The sequence below is a fragment of the Anser anser genome (assembly GCF_964211835.1).
Source record: "Anser anser genome assembly, chromosome: 24".
NCBI classification, from domain to species: Eukaryota; Metazoa; Chordata; class Aves; order Anseriformes; family Anatidae; genus Anser; species Anser anser.
In genome coordinates, this window is record NC_139745.1 from 7,402,370 (window position 1) to 7,416,589 (window position 14,220).

Below are 14,220 nucleotides of genomic sequence, written 5' to 3' on the forward strand. Positions count from 1 at the left end.
AGCCGGGAGCTTCACCACCAGCTCCCACAGAGAGGAGGCCAAAATAAAGAGGGGGGGGGGAGCCGGGAATGCCAGAAAACCGTCACTGAGAGACACAGAGATCAGCTCTCCACTTGTGCCTGAGGGACGTGGTGCCGGCACAGAGGCAGGGCTGGGCACCGTCTGCCTCCTGGGGATGTCCCCACCGGCAGGAGCGGGGCACAGAGCTGCCCCCAGCGGGCTGGGAGCCAGGGGCGGCACGGGGCGCAGCAGAGCCTTCCCCACGCGCAGCTCCCCCACTTTGTGCCTCTCCACCACCCAAGTCGTTCTAGAAGGGGCAATGAGCACCATGAAATGATTGCAGCCTCGTCACGCGGGTGTCACTGCACAGCCCGCGATGAGCAGCTCCCCCCAGCAGCATGCACTACCCCACCGCCCCGTGTCCCCGCAGCGTTCCAGCCCCGCTGGACCCAGCCCCACAGCCCAGGCAGGGGGCGGCTGGCAGTGCCCTGCTCAGCACCTTCCCTTTGGGTGCTCTGCACCCAGGGGTGTCAGGGCTGCAGGATTGGTCCCGGCCAGCAGCGCTAGGAGCCGTGGGGCTGGGGACATGTCCCTGGCTGCATCCCTGGCTCCACAGGGAGCCATCGCCCCTGTCCAGGACCAGCATGGACCAGTGAGGCCAGCCCAAGTGCGGCCCCGCGTTGTCCTGCACAGCCCAGCACAGCCCAGCGCAGCCCAGTGCAGCCCAGAACAGACCGCCACAGCTCAGCGCTGCCCAGAATAGACCAGAATGGTCCAGCACAGGTCGGCATCAGCCAGTGCAGCCCAGCCCAGCCCCACATGGACCTCCCCATCCCTCCCCATCCCGTCCCGTCCCGTCCCGTCCCGTCCCGTCCCGCCCGGCCCCGCGGGGCTCAGCAGCCGCCAGCGGCGGGCGCCGGGCGCCACCTGCCGGGCTCGGGGCTCGGCTCCAGCGCCCAGCTCCAGCTCCCCGTGGCCGCTGCCAGCTCCCAGAGCCCAGCTCCAGCTCCCCGTGCCCGCTGCCAGCTCCCAGAGCCCAGTTCCAGCTCCCCGTGCCCAGCTCCAGCTCCCAGAGCCCAGCTCCAGGGGGGCTCCCAGCAGGGGGGTGCTGAGCCTGGCAGGAGAGGGCTGGCAGAGGGAGAGACCCCACACGCTGTGCTATGGGGTCCCTGTGACGGACCCAGCACCCCACATGCCTTCCCACCCATGCAGAGCAGCCCTGAGCATCCCGATCCCACCCGCAGGACCCGCACAGCCCCGGAGAGCCAGGGCCAGTGCTCTCAGCCAGGCTCCTCCTGCTCCCGTGCTCCCCCAGCCCCTCGCCCTCCCAAGGGAGCGCAGGTGAAGCCCCCTCTTTCTCTCCCAAACACATCTCCTTCAGCAGGCGCTGAGCTGCCAGGGGGCTGCAGAGGCTCCGCTTGCCCCTGCGCCACTGGGGTGAGCGGGGGACGGGGGCTCAGGGCTGGGGACACAGCCGGTGCTGCCCAGAGGCACCAGCAAGGCTCCTCCATCCTACAGCTCACGGCTACGTCTCCTTCCCCCTCCTGTCTCCTTCCCCCTCCCCGGTGGCCTCGGGACCTCTCCAGGTTTTCCCAGGGTGCGGCAGGAGCTCGCCCCAGCTTCAAGGAGCTCCGGATGCTTTGAGGGTGTGGAAGCACCGCTGGAGAGGGGCTGGAGGGGCCACGCAGCCCTTTGGGCCCGGGCTCACCAGGTGCTCTGCAAACACGACCCGAGAGCCTCTCGTGGCGCCCGCCCTGTGCCGGCTGTGCAAACAGGGGCGGGGGGGTGGGCGGGTGCCCCGGGGCACCCAGCAGGGCTGGGAGCTGCCATGGGCTGTGCAGGCTTCTCGCCGCGCTGCCCTGGTCGCAGGGGCTGGCACGGCTCCGCGGGAGCTGCTGTAGCCCAGCCAGCAGCTGGCACAGCTCCAGCGTGCGACACGAGGCAGTTCCCAGGTCTCCAGTGCCCTTTGGATCCCCGCTGACAGCAGGGCTGGACTTTGAAGCTCTGGACACAAGCGTTTCCCCACGGGGCACCCCAATGGGCACCCTGAGCTCCGGGCTCTGCCTCTGGCCAGCCCCATCCTGAAGCGGCCTTTGAGGTATCCTGCCATCCCCATGGGGCTCCCAGGTCCCCAGGGACAGCGAGGCTGTGAACCCCCCTGCCAATGTGCACCCCCAGCCCCCTCCTGTCCCCCCAGAGTTGCGACATGCTCCCCGGGTCCCGCGGGAGAGATTTGGGCAGCGCAGGACGAGAGCTGCGTGCTGCCCTGCAACGCATCCCCTTTGTCCCCGTGGCCGTGGGGCCTGGCCGGACCCTTGCGAAACGCCTGCCCGAGGCCCGCGGGGTGCAGGAGCACCACAAAACACAGCCTATGAAACACGGCCCAGCTGCGTGGGGCCAGCGCTCAGAGCTCCGGGGAGCTGGGGCTGGGGGCACGGCAACGCGCCCTGAATCCTGCAGGCAGCAAAGTCCAGCGAGCAGGGAGGGTAACACGTCCTCAGCTGTGGCCCTGGTACCTCTTCGCCCCCTCCCCCGGACAGATTGTGCCTGCAGCACCCCCTGCCCCACACCAAGAGGTGCCCGGAGCTCGGGGGGTGCCCTGCAGCTTGGCTGGGCTGTGCCCAAGCAGGGGAGCGGTGCCGCCGCCAGCAGCAGCCTGTGCCCCCCGAGTGGCTCCAGGCTTGCTGCCGTCTGTCCCCAGCCGCCCTCCCCATCCCCTGTCCTGTCCCATCCCTGTCTGGTTTCGGGTGTGCTCACACTTGCTCAGCCTGGCTCTGAGCCGTGCCAGACCCGTGACACACGCAGGCAGGGTGGCAGGCGCGGCGGCAGAGCCATCACCTGGCAGAGCAGCCCCTGTCCCCATCCCCATCCCCGTCCCCGTCCCCGTCCCCGTCCCCGTCCCTGTCCCTGTCCCTGCTGCAGTCACATTCCTTGGGGCTGGCCCTCGGCAGCTCCTTTATTGTTGTGAGGATCCCCTGGAGCATCTGCCGGGGAGAAGGTTCAACGTCCCCCCTCCCAGATATTGTGCAGGAGAAAATCCTCCTAATCCCAGGAAATCCTGGTCTTTCTGCCTCTCCTGCTTCAGACGTGAGGCAGGGCTGCGCCTACCTGGCAATCTCCGGCACAAAAGGGCCGCTCATTGTTCTCCCAAAGCCTGCGCCTGCCCAGGAGGCAGCTCCGGCGCTTTGCTCAAGGACAGCAATGCTGAAAGAGTCGGGAGTGCTCGGTCCCTCCAGGTGCCCTGTGAGTGCCCTGTGAGTGCCCTGTGCTCCCCCAAAAGGCACTGTGGTGAGGGAAACTGAGGCATGGAGCAGAGCCCTGCAGATCCTGGCTGTTCACCCACCTGCAGCAGATCCCTGCTTACACACGGCCGGGGAGCGGAGCACCCCGGGGTACCCAACCCTGGGCTTCGGGGCAGGGACACCCGCCTGGGTGCCCCCAGCGGCTGCAGCAGCACTGCCCAGGGGTGCAGGCGCATGTCCGGGGCCCCCTGCCCCACACAGCACCCAGCCGCCCGCAGCAGCGGCTCCCAGCCTGGCCCCAGGCGTGGATCAGGCGATGGTGTCGGGTGCTGTGCTGGGTGCCACGCTGGGTGTCACACTGGGTGCTGCTCTGGGTGCCACGCTCGGTGTCATGCCAGGTGTCACGCTGGCTCCGCTGTGTGGCCCCATCCCATGGCGCGGCTCGGCGCGATCTTTGGACCCGGATGGCCTGAGCAGAGCAGGGCTGGCGGCTGCCACGGGGGTGGCACGGCGCTGGTGCTTTGGTTTTGTTGGAAGGGGCCATCAAAGGTCAAGTCCGAGCCCCTGCCCTCGGCCTTCCCCTACCTCGGGCAGCCCAAAGCCACGGCCCCACCGGCCTGCGGGTGCCGTGGTGCGGGAGCAGCCCCAGCCCCGGCTCCCCAGCAGCTGTGGGATGCCGCAGCACCCCGGGGCTCCTTCTGGTGCCTGCTGCTGGTACCTCTGCGTCTTTCATCACCAGAGCTGCTTTTGGAGCCTTCAGTGTCTGAAAGTGTTTTAAACAAACAAACCACAGACACCAAGTTCCTCACAGCCAGGTGATTCCAGGAACTGGGATTTTAAGAGGATTAACTTTGGGCTTCATGGCAAAATCGGGGTCCAGGGACACGCTCGCTGGTTTGGGAGAAGGGCACCGGGCGTTGAAGTGCACACGTCTGCACGGGGGCTTTGTTCCGGTGCTTCTGGACCACCCCGATAACACCATTTCCCCTCTTGTTTTTCCCCGGTTTCCTTACAAAACGCCGAATTTGGAGCAATTCGAGCTGGAAGGGGCTTCCGAGGGGCGCGTCGTGCAACCCCTGCAGGGGAAGGGGACGGGGTGGGGGGGACGGGGGCTGGGCGGGGGGAGGCAGGAGGAGGGGGCCGGGGGCTGGAGGAGGCAGCAGCAGGCAGGAGGCAGGAGGAGGAGGAGGAGGAGGAGGAGGAGGCAGAGGCAGGAGGAGGAGGAGGCGGGAGGCAGGAGGAGGAGGAGGCAGGCCCGGGGGCGGTGGCACGGCCGGGGCGGGGCGCTCCCGGTACAAGCCGGCCGGGCGGCGGGGCCGGGCCCCATTCATCGCGCTCGGCATGGCCGGGGGCGGCGGCGCGGAGCGGGCCGGGGTCGCGGTGGCCGCCGCGGGGCTCCTGCCGCCCGCCCGCCGCCAGCCCCGCCGCAGGGTGAGCTCCTTCCCCCCGGCCCCCTCCCGGGGCCGCCCCGCTCCGACCCGACCCGGGCCGGCGGCCCCGCGGCTCCCTTCCCTTTCCCCTTCCCTTTCCCCTGCCCCTTCCCCTCCCCGCTGACGCCCCGCCGCGTTGCAGGAGGGCCGGGAGCGGCTGTCGGTGTGCAGCAAGCTGTGCTACGCCGTCGGCGGGGCCCCCTACCAGACCACGGGCTGCGCGCTCGGCTTCTTCCTGCAGATCTACCTCCTGGACGTGGCGCAGGTACGGGGGGGCGGCGGGGGCCGGGGGCTGCGGCGGGCTGGGGGCGAGCGGTCCCGGTCCCGGTCCCGGCTCCGCCAGCGGCCGCCCCGTGCCTCGGTTTCCCCGGGCCGGGGCCGGGACGCGGCCCCCGGGGCGCTGCGGGACCGGCGGGGGGAGCCCCGGGAGCGCCCCCGGGAGCCCCGGTGCCGGCCGCCGGGACCCGCCGTGGGGCCGCGGGAGCGGGGAGGGCCCACGCCGGTGCCTCCGGCCCCGCTGGGAGAGGGACGGAGGCCCCGGGACCTGACCCTGCTCCCCAACGGCCACCGGGCCCCGCGGGGGGGCGGCCGGGGGGGTCTCGGAGCTCGGCGGGAGCAGCCGGGGGGCCCTGCCCTCACGCAGGAACTTGTCCCTGCAGCTGGACCCCTTCTATGCCTCCATCATCCTGTTCGTGGGGCGAGCCTGGGACGCCATCACGGACCCCTTGGTGGGCTTCTTCATCAGCAAAACCCCGTGGACCCGCTTCGGCCGCCTCATGCCCTGGTAAGAGCCGCCGGCAGCGCCCGCTGCCCCTGCCCAACGCCACGAGGTCCGTGGGGCAGCCCGTGCCCACAGCCCCCTCGCCCCGGTGGGGGGCCAAGTGCCCCACAAAGCCTGGGGTGCTGCCAGCAGTGGGGGGTTGCTGTGCACTGTTATTCCCCCCGGCCCTGTATGAGCTGTGCTGGGCTTTCCTCTGCTCTGCTCCGCCTGGAGCCGCTCTGGCCCCCAAGAGCTGCCCCGGTGCCGCGCTCGGGCACTGGGCTTGGCTCACGTGGCAGCCACCAGCCCCTGCCCGGTGGCAGGGACACGTTGCCAGCAGTGCAGGTGGCATTGTGGCCGTGGGGAGGAGGGATGGGGGTGAGTGTGCCGACGTGGGGTGCTGGGGCACCAGCTGATGGTCACGAGGACGTGGCTCCAGCAGGAACAGCAGCTGTCCGGCCCCGTGCCTGCACATGGGTGCTCCCACCGCCACTGGGAGCGAACAGGGGGCTAAGGGGGGGTCAGAGCGGCTGGGAGTGTTCACAGAGTCCCAAAGGGATTGTGCGTGGGACGAGGCAGGACGTCCCCGAACACCTGCCCTGTGCGGGGCAGCGAGCGTTGCGGTCCCCAGGAAAAGGGCTGCAGGGCACTAACACCCAAGTGCGGACCCGTCGGCCTGTCCCACGCCGAAATAACGCCCGCGGGATTGCTGAGATACAGTGCAGCGAAGGGGGCGGGCACGGGGGGTGCAATTAGAGCCCTTACCCCCGCAGATTATACCCTCTGCTTCCAGGGCTCCCAGGAATAGCTCCGGGCAGCGGTGCCGGCTGTTGTTCAAGGCAGGCTGCACGCATGGCCCGAAATAGCTTCCCTCCAGCCGCACGGGCGGTGGGGTCTGGGGCCGGAGATTAGCGCGAGGCTGGGCGTGCTGGCAGGGCGCGCAGGATAGCCGCGCTCGCCACGGCTCTGCGCTCCCTAATCTCAAGGAGGGGGTGGGGACGGAGCTGCCGCATTCCTCCAAACGGCTCTCGCCTCGTTAAAATTAGCCAGAGCCTTCCTCCATCGGGCACCGGGGCCCCTCGGCAGCGCTGGGCGAGGAGCGTGCAGGTGGTGGTCGTGGCTCGGGGCGAGCAGCTGAGGCCGACCTGGATGGGGCTGAGCTGCCCCAGCCAGGCGGGGTTGGGGTCCCCCAGCCGCGTGGGGACGGGGCCGCCCCGGCTGCAGCCCTGCCTCAGTTTCCCTGTGTATGAACCCAGGAGCGTGGCACTGTGGGATGTGGCTGTGTGACGGCCTCGGAGGCTGCTGCCTGTCCCCGAACCCTCGGTGTGACCCGGTGCGGGTTTGCTGCCCGACGTCCTGCTGGGCTGCGAAGCGCCTGCCCGGTGAGGCTGGGTGCTGGGTGCTAGTGGCTCTGGCTCAAGGCATGGGGCTGCTCAAGATGGAGAGTGAGCTTAGATCGCCTCCCTGCCCTCCAGCTTTCTTCAGAAGCTCTTTTTCATCACGTTTCCTTCCGGCAGCTCATCCGCTGGCTGTGCCCTCCCCTGCCGCACTCCCGGAGCCTTTTCCCGCTCCCCGACCCCCCCTGGGCTTCCTGGTGACCAAACTTTCCCCTGACGTGGACGTGACCTCAGAGTTCCCAGTCGGCTCTGACCCCCCTGCTCCGGGCAGAGCCCGTTTACAAACGGTTAAGCTCCAGGAAGGGGCGTGCGAGCGGCACAAAGGAACACGCCATCGCGCCGCGGCCAATGAGCGGGCGAACGCACCGGGGCTGCCTCCTCCGAGCCGCTTAACCGCCGTGCCCGGCCAGGGGTAACTCGCAGTCACTCGCCCCCGCGCCTGCTGGGGCTCAGCCGGGGCTCAGCACCCTCGTCCCGGCGCTGGGGGCACGCCAGGAGGTCCCGTGGGGGCTCGCACGCCCGTGCGCGCGCTGGCACCGTGGCAGGCGTGACGTGGTTCCCGCGTGCGGGGCCGCGGTGACTCACGGAGAGCTTCCCCAGCTCCACGTCTGCGCGGGAGAGGAGTGGCTGGGGCTGCTTCGCCCCTGTCCTCCCCCCCCCCGGGGTGACGTGCGTGCGGAAAAATGTGCATGTGTTGGGTCCTGTTGGGTCCTGTGCGGCGCGACTGCCTGCTCTCCATCCATGGAGATTTGGTTTTGCACCCCCCCCTCTGCAGCTTTAAATTTAAATTTTGTGTCCTGTACGTCAGCAGGGTGGAAAGATCTCCCTGTACCCTCGCTGCAGAGCAGCTGAGGGAGAGCCCTGACCTTGTGCAGCCCTGTCCCGCATCTGGTTCTGCTGGCTTAATTCTTGGACACAGCCTCCGTTCAGCACTTTGTGGGGCACAGCGTGCCTGCAAATCCGCGAGCAAAACCAGCCTCCTAAACCGATCTGGACGCGGCCTCAAGCCTTGGCTTCAGTTCCTCAGTAGGAGGAATTCCTCCCACCCCAGCGCCGGGGGACCCGGCTGCTTTCCCCGAGCCTTTCCCATCTGGGCTGCAGCGGGATGAGGGCTGCGGGGTGCTCCGGGCGGCCTCCTGCTGCCGCCCCCACGCTGGCTGCCCCGCCAGGGCTGCCAAAAGCCCGGTGCTTGAGCAATCCCCTCTGAGCCCCAGTCGCACTTTGCGCCCCGCGTCCCCGAGCACGCAGGGCTGGAGGCAGGAGGGGAGGCAGCCTGCCTGCTGCTGGCCGGGCTTGCCGCGGCCGTGCCGGGGGACTGGGGTGACACGGGGATGAGGGCTCAGTACCGGCAGCCGCGCGGTGCCTGGCCGCTCCCCAGCCCTGCCAGCAGCAGGGAGGCGATTCCGTCCCGCTGAGCACGCGGCGGTGCTGCCTGCGGGGAGGGCCGGGGCCAGACTGGAAGCCGAGGGCAGGAGCACGCTGATCCCTTCCACTGAGGCGGGGACGGCTGCCCTGGCAGAAACAGCTCTTCCCTGGAAGTCTGAGTCAGCCCTTTCCCCTCCCAGCCCGTGAGACCCCAGATGCTGCCTGCAGCCGGGGCTGCGTCACCCCCGTGGCACCCGCACCCACCTCCTACCATGGGTTAGAGCCGGGGGGCCCGCCTGAGGCAGCTCGGGGACCCCCAAAATCAGGTGCCCGAGCCCCACTGTCGGTGCGGCAGCAGGGGGAGCTGGGCCGGTGGGTTGGCCGCGAGCTCGTGAGGCTGACGCTGTGTCCTCCCCAAGGATCATCTTTTCCACGCCGTTTGCTGTCATCTCCTACTTCCTCATCTGGTTCGTGCCGGACATCTCCAGGGGCCAGGTGATGTGGTACCTCGTCTTCTACTGCCTCTTCCAGACCCTCGTGACGGTGAGTTGGGCTCTGCGCCTGCCGGAGCAGACGGGGCACACAGCGGACACCCCCTGCCCCCCTGAGCTGCGCGGTACCCCCCGGTCCTGCCCTAAGCCAGTTCTCCCCGTGCCACTGCAGTGCTTCCACGTGCCCTACTCGGCGCTGACCATGTTCATCAGCAGGGAGCAGAGCGAGCGGGACTCGGCCACCGCTTACCGTAAGCATTTCCTTCCCTTCCTCGCCGTGTCCGGGGGGCAGCTGCTGGGGGCTGTCCTCGTCCAGGAGCTGGCAGGGCTCACCTATCGCACCCTGAGACCCTGAGGTCTGTGGGGACCACCATCATCCAGGGCTGGTCCCAGCCCTCCCCGCTCCCCTGTCCCAGCTCCCCCCGCAGTGGGGGGGTCCCGCTCGCAGCCGAGTGCCCGGAGCAGGGGACGGCAGCCCCGAGCCCCTGAGACTTTCCTGCTGCTCTGCCCCGTAGCAGAGGGGGAGCTGTGGCCAGGCCCTGGCACGCTTCACCTCCCTGCCTCAGTTTCCCAGCAGCTGCTCTCCCTCCCTGCACACGCGGGGCCTTTCCCTCAGGTTTGGATGGAGCTGCAGGAGCGCTGTGCTGGCTCGGCCCCGCTGGCACGGGGCAGCGAATGGGGGGAGGTGGGGGGGCAACCGGGGGAGCTCGGAGCCCTGTGCTCAGTCCCGCTGCCTCCCCCCAGGCATGACGGTGGAAGTGCTGGGCACCGTGCTGGGCACCGCCATCCAGGGCCAGATCGTGGGCAAGGTGGTCACCCCCTGCATCCAGAGCCCCCTCTTCGTCAGTGAGAGCAACGCCTCGGCCTCCATGGGGGACGTGAACATGACGCACTACACCGGGTCGCTGACGGACATGGTGAGCCCAGGGGCCTCGCTGGGCCCTGCCGTGCTCCCGGGCAGCGCTGGCTGCCGGGACGAGCCCTCCCTCCTCCCTCACCGCTCCCCTTCTTGCGCAGAGGAATGCCTACATGGTCGCCGCGGGGGTCATCGGGGCGCTCTACATCCTCTGCGCCGTCATCCTGTCGGTGGGCGTGCGGGAGAAGAGAGGTGAGGCTGGAGGGGTGCGGAGGTGCACGGGGCTCCTGGAGGAGGGCTGCTGCACTAACCCGGCAAGTGAAGCAGAGCCTGGAGCCTCTGGAGCCTCTCATCCAGGGTCCCTCGGCCCCGGGGGCTGGGGGGGGACAGGCAGCGCAGAGGTCTGGGCAGGAGACCTGGGGAAGGCTCTGCAGAGTAGCAGCGCTGCTGGCAGGAGCTCAGAGCATCCCCAGCGTGTTCCAGCACAGCCCCGAGGACTTAGCTCTCTGTGCTGGCAGATAAACATTATCTTGCACAGCTTCAGCTGGCCAAGGTCGCTGGTGCCAACTGGGGCATCCCCGAGTGAGGTGGTGTCCAAAGTCCGGAACGTTGTCCTGCCGTGCCTCTGCTCTGCGCCCGGCGCTGCTTGTCCTGGGCAAATCAGCCGGGCCACCCACGTCCCCCTGGGGCTGAGGGACCCTGCGTGAGGGCAGGGGGTCCTTTCCCACATTGCTGGGAACTCAGCCACGTGGGGTGCTCTGCAGCAGGCTTGGGGTGCTGCCCCCCCGTGCACCCCAGGGTGCTGTGCCCGTGGGTCTAACGGTGGCTTGCTCCGCTCCCCAGAGTCCTCCGAGCTGCAGTCGGACGAGCCCGTCTCCTTCTTCCGGGGGCTGAAGCTGGTGATGAACCATGGTGCCTACATCAAGCTCATCACCGGCTTCCTCTTCACCTCGCTGGCCTTCATGGTGAGCGCCGCTGGGCTGCAGGTGCCGGGGGAGCCCGGTGGGCCGGGGACGTGGCGGGGGAATGGCTGCTGGGCTCTGCTCGGGGCCGCGGGGGCCTCCCCCTGACCGCTGTGCGCCTCCTTTGCAGCTGCTGGAGGGCAACTTCGCCCTCTTCTGCACCTACACCCTGGGCTTCCGCAACGAGTTCCAGAACATTCTCCTGGTCATCATGGTGCGTACGGCACGGGCAGGGAGGCTGGGGGCTGCGGGGACAGTGACCGAAGGTCCCCCGGGAGCAGGGGAGGGAGAAGGAGCCGCCGAGTGTCCTGCGAAGGCCGGGCTGGCTGGCAGGAACAGCAACGCCTTTGTTCCCACATAAAGGCGGCCAGAGATGGGGAGAACAGGAGCCGTGGGGGCCTTTTGTCCGAATTTGGCCACTTATCTCCCTTCCCCCCCTGAGAAAAGGAGCTCGGTGCTGGCTGCCAGGATGGGGCACAGCAGCTCCTCGGGAGCCCTTTCCACCCTCCCGGCCCTGTGGGGTGGGGAGGTGCGAGGTGCCAGAGCCCTGCAGGACCTGGCTCCTGGCCACGCCGTGCACGCAGCAGTGGCCGGATCAGGCCCCTTCCCACGCCCGGGATCGGCCGAGCCCTCGCCTGTCCCTGTGGGCCAGTGCTGGCCTCGCGCCCGTGCCAATCCCCGGCTCTCCTTCCCCTGAGTGGGGCAGGCGAGGGATGGGGTGAGCACGGAGCAGATGGTGCGGCCACGTGCCAGCACCCGGAAACCCCGGGCGCTGGGCGAGGGTGGGCCCCCTGGGGCCACTGGGGGTAGCCAGGCCAGCGGGTGACCCGATGGCCCCTCTTCCTGTAGCTCTCGGCCACCTTGACCATCCCCTTCTGGCAGTGGTTCCTCACCCGCTTCGGGAAGAAGACTGCTGTCTACGTGGGCATCTCGGTGAGTGGGCGCCCTCCAGCGCGGCTGCAGCCTCTCCCCGTGGGCGAGCAGCGCTGCGACCCTCCCGGGAGGGGATCAGAGCTGGGCAGAGGCTGCGGCCACCCCGTCCCAGTGCCTGTCCCTTGTCCTATGCTGTCACGGATGGGGCTGAGGCTGGTGGAGGTGGCTGCGGGGCTCTGGCAGCACCGCTGCTCCCCAGCCGTGCCTGGGCCGGGTGCCGTGGAGGCCAACCTGGGTTCTGTCCCCCCTGCAGTCTGCCATCCCCTTCCTCATCGTGGTGGTTGTCCTGGACAGTAACCTCATCGTCACCTACATCGTGGCCGTGGCGGCCGGGATCAGCGTGGCGGCCACCTTCCTCCTGCCCTGGTGAGCGCGGGTCCTGGTGCCGCCCTGTGCCAGGAGCGGGGCAGGGTGCTCCCCAGTCCTCGGGGGGATTTGGGGATGGTTTCAGCCCCAGCGGGGATATCTTGGAGGGAGATGCTCCCAGCAGGGACTGGAGGTGCGCTGTGCTCACCACCCCGCTCTCTGCACAGGTCCATGCTCCCAGATGTCATAGACGACTTCAAGCTGCAGCACCCCGACTCCCGCGGCCACGAAGCCATCTTCTTCTCCTTCTACGTCTTCTTCACCAAGTTCACCTCGGGGGTCTCCCTGGGCATCTCCACGCTCAGCCTAGAGTGAGTTCTTGTGCCGAGGGGCAGGGAGGCCGGTCTCGTGCCCCCACCCAGGGGTCCCCGCTCCCCGAGGGGGTGTGTGTGTGTGTGTGTCGGGGGTGTTTAAATCCCACGGAGCTCCCTGCAGGGAGCAGGCTGCCTCCTGCAAGCCCTGCCTTCTGCCTGAAGGCCCCTTTGTGCACAGCTTCGCAGGGTACCAGACCCGGGGCTGCTCCCAGCCCAACGAGGTGAACTTCACCCTGAAGATGCTGGTGTCGGCTGTGCCCGTGGGCCTGATCCTGCTGGGCCTGCTCCTCTTCAAGCTGTACCCCATCGACGAGGAGAAGCGGAGGGAAAACAAGAAAGCCCTGCAGGACCTGAGGTGAGCGGCAGCTTTGGGACCGGGCCCGCACGGGGCGTGTGGGGGCAGGATCAGGCCCAGACCGGTCGGGAATCCTCCGGGAGCCGTGGGCGGCAGGGTGAGCAGGGCTGCCTCTTCCAATCCTGGCCTCCAAAGAGGTGGCGTGAAGGGCTCGGATCAGCGGGCCGCCCGCCCCGCTCGCTAAAGGACTGCACGGGACCATGACCGTGAGGCAGCAGCAGGCCTTGCTTCATGCCCCCTTCCCTACGCTTTCTCCCCAGGGAGGAGAGCAACAGCAGCTCCGAGTCGGACAACACAGAGCTGGCCAGCATCGTGTGACGGGGCTGGGCCGCCGCTGGAGCCACGCGGGGCACCCGCACCCCCACCAGCTCTGCGCCCGTCTGGGCCCAGACCCGCAGAGCGCCGGTAGTGTACATTACACAGTGACCCCGGGGGGCTCCCCTGCCGCCACGGGACGGTGCTGGTCCCACGGAACGGTGCTGGTCCCGGGGGCACGGAGCGGGGCCTGCGGCCGGGGGATGGTTGGTGTACATTACACTGTCGGTGTGACCGCGCCGAGGACGTGGGCTCACCTCTGCTGTCTGTACATATGACACTAATTTAGAAAACTGTGCTTTTGTTTTTTTTTATGGAGCTTAATTAACTTAATGATGTAAATATTAAACTGTTTCCTATTTGTATATGTCTGTGTAGAAACTGAACTCGAGGGGCTGTTAATATTGATTTACATAAAAGGGGGGGGAAGGCCGCAGTCCTGCTGCGGGGAATTGTTTGGCTGTTTTTCCAGGGATGTCAGCCCGACCTGGGTCCCTGTGCGGGGACGGGGCCGGCCGCCCCCAGCCCAAGGCCCGGGAACGCCGTGATCGGGGCCGGAGGCTGTGCCCTGCAGCCCCTTGCCCCCCTGCGGCTCCTTGCGTGGTGCCTGGCTGCAGCAGCCCAACAAAGGCCCTATTATTTTCCCTCTTTCAAGAGGGAAGGGGGGCGGAGGGAGGAATGACATGAAAGTGCTCGCTGCGGGGACTGGGAACCTGGGGCTGGAAGCAGCTGGGGAGCGGGGAGCAGGGCCTGCGGGTGACACCCAACACTTCCTCCCCGGGCACTGATCTTTGTGGGTATTTATACCTTGCTCTCACATTCCCCTCTCCCAAGCAGAAATCCCAGCCCTGCCCTCCCCTCAGCGGGGCTCTGTGCTCCTCCAGCAGCAGGGGCAGGGAAGGGCGCAGCAGGGCTGGGCGAGGGCGGCTCTGCCCTGTCCCCACGGCATGGCGCTGGGCGCTGGGGCTGTTGCCTTTAAGGGTTCGTCACCAACAGGGAACGAGTGGGGTCAGCGCCCAAGTCCCTCTGCAGGGCCCTGGGGATCGTGGCTCGTGTTTCCTTCCACTTCTAGGTACTGGAATGGAGCTGGGGTTGTAAAAGACAACAAGGGCAACGGAGCTGGGAGTGCTGAAATGGGTCCCACTGCCACCGAGGCCTGGGCCAGGGGAAGGAGCTGGATGGGATGGGTCCCCCAGAACTGGGGAGGCAACGTCGGCCGTGCCCTGGGCTCTCCCAGCTCCCCGGGCATGGAGCTCGTAGCCAGTGCCAGGGCCGCAGCAGCAGGCGGACGGGAGCCCGGGGAGCTCCCCGGCTGCGGGAGGGGGGCGGCAGCGCCCCGGCCCCGCACAGAGCTCCAGGGCCTCGCGAGTGCCCTGGCCCCAGTCGGGTGTGCGAGGAGCTGAGCTGCTCCTTGGCACGGCTGCTGCCCGGGGG

The 14,220-nt window shown here is 68.4% G+C and overlaps 1 protein-coding gene across 1 annotated transcript; it reads left to right on the forward strand.

Moving 5' to 3' along the window:
• Positions 1-4,516: 4,516 nt before the first annotated feature.
• Positions 4,517-13,149, forward strand: MFSD2A (MFSD2 lysolipid transporter A, lysophospholipid). The gene is made up of 14 exons (XM_083809884.1): positions 4,517-4,673; positions 4,815-4,937; positions 5,332-5,456; positions 8,614-8,737; positions 8,858-8,936; positions 9,430-9,602; positions 9,703-9,793; positions 10,385-10,506; positions 10,634-10,717; positions 11,353-11,436; positions 11,690-11,802; positions 11,970-12,113; positions 12,295-12,471; positions 12,732-13,149. Exons 1-14 carry the CDS (start codon positions 4,584-4,586, stop codon positions 12,787-12,789), a joined length of 1,587 nt encoding a protein of 528 aa, XP_083666010.1. The 5' UTR covers positions 4,517-4,583; the 3' UTR covers positions 12,790-13,149.
• The last annotated feature ends 1,071 nt before the right edge of the window (positions 13,150-14,220 follow it).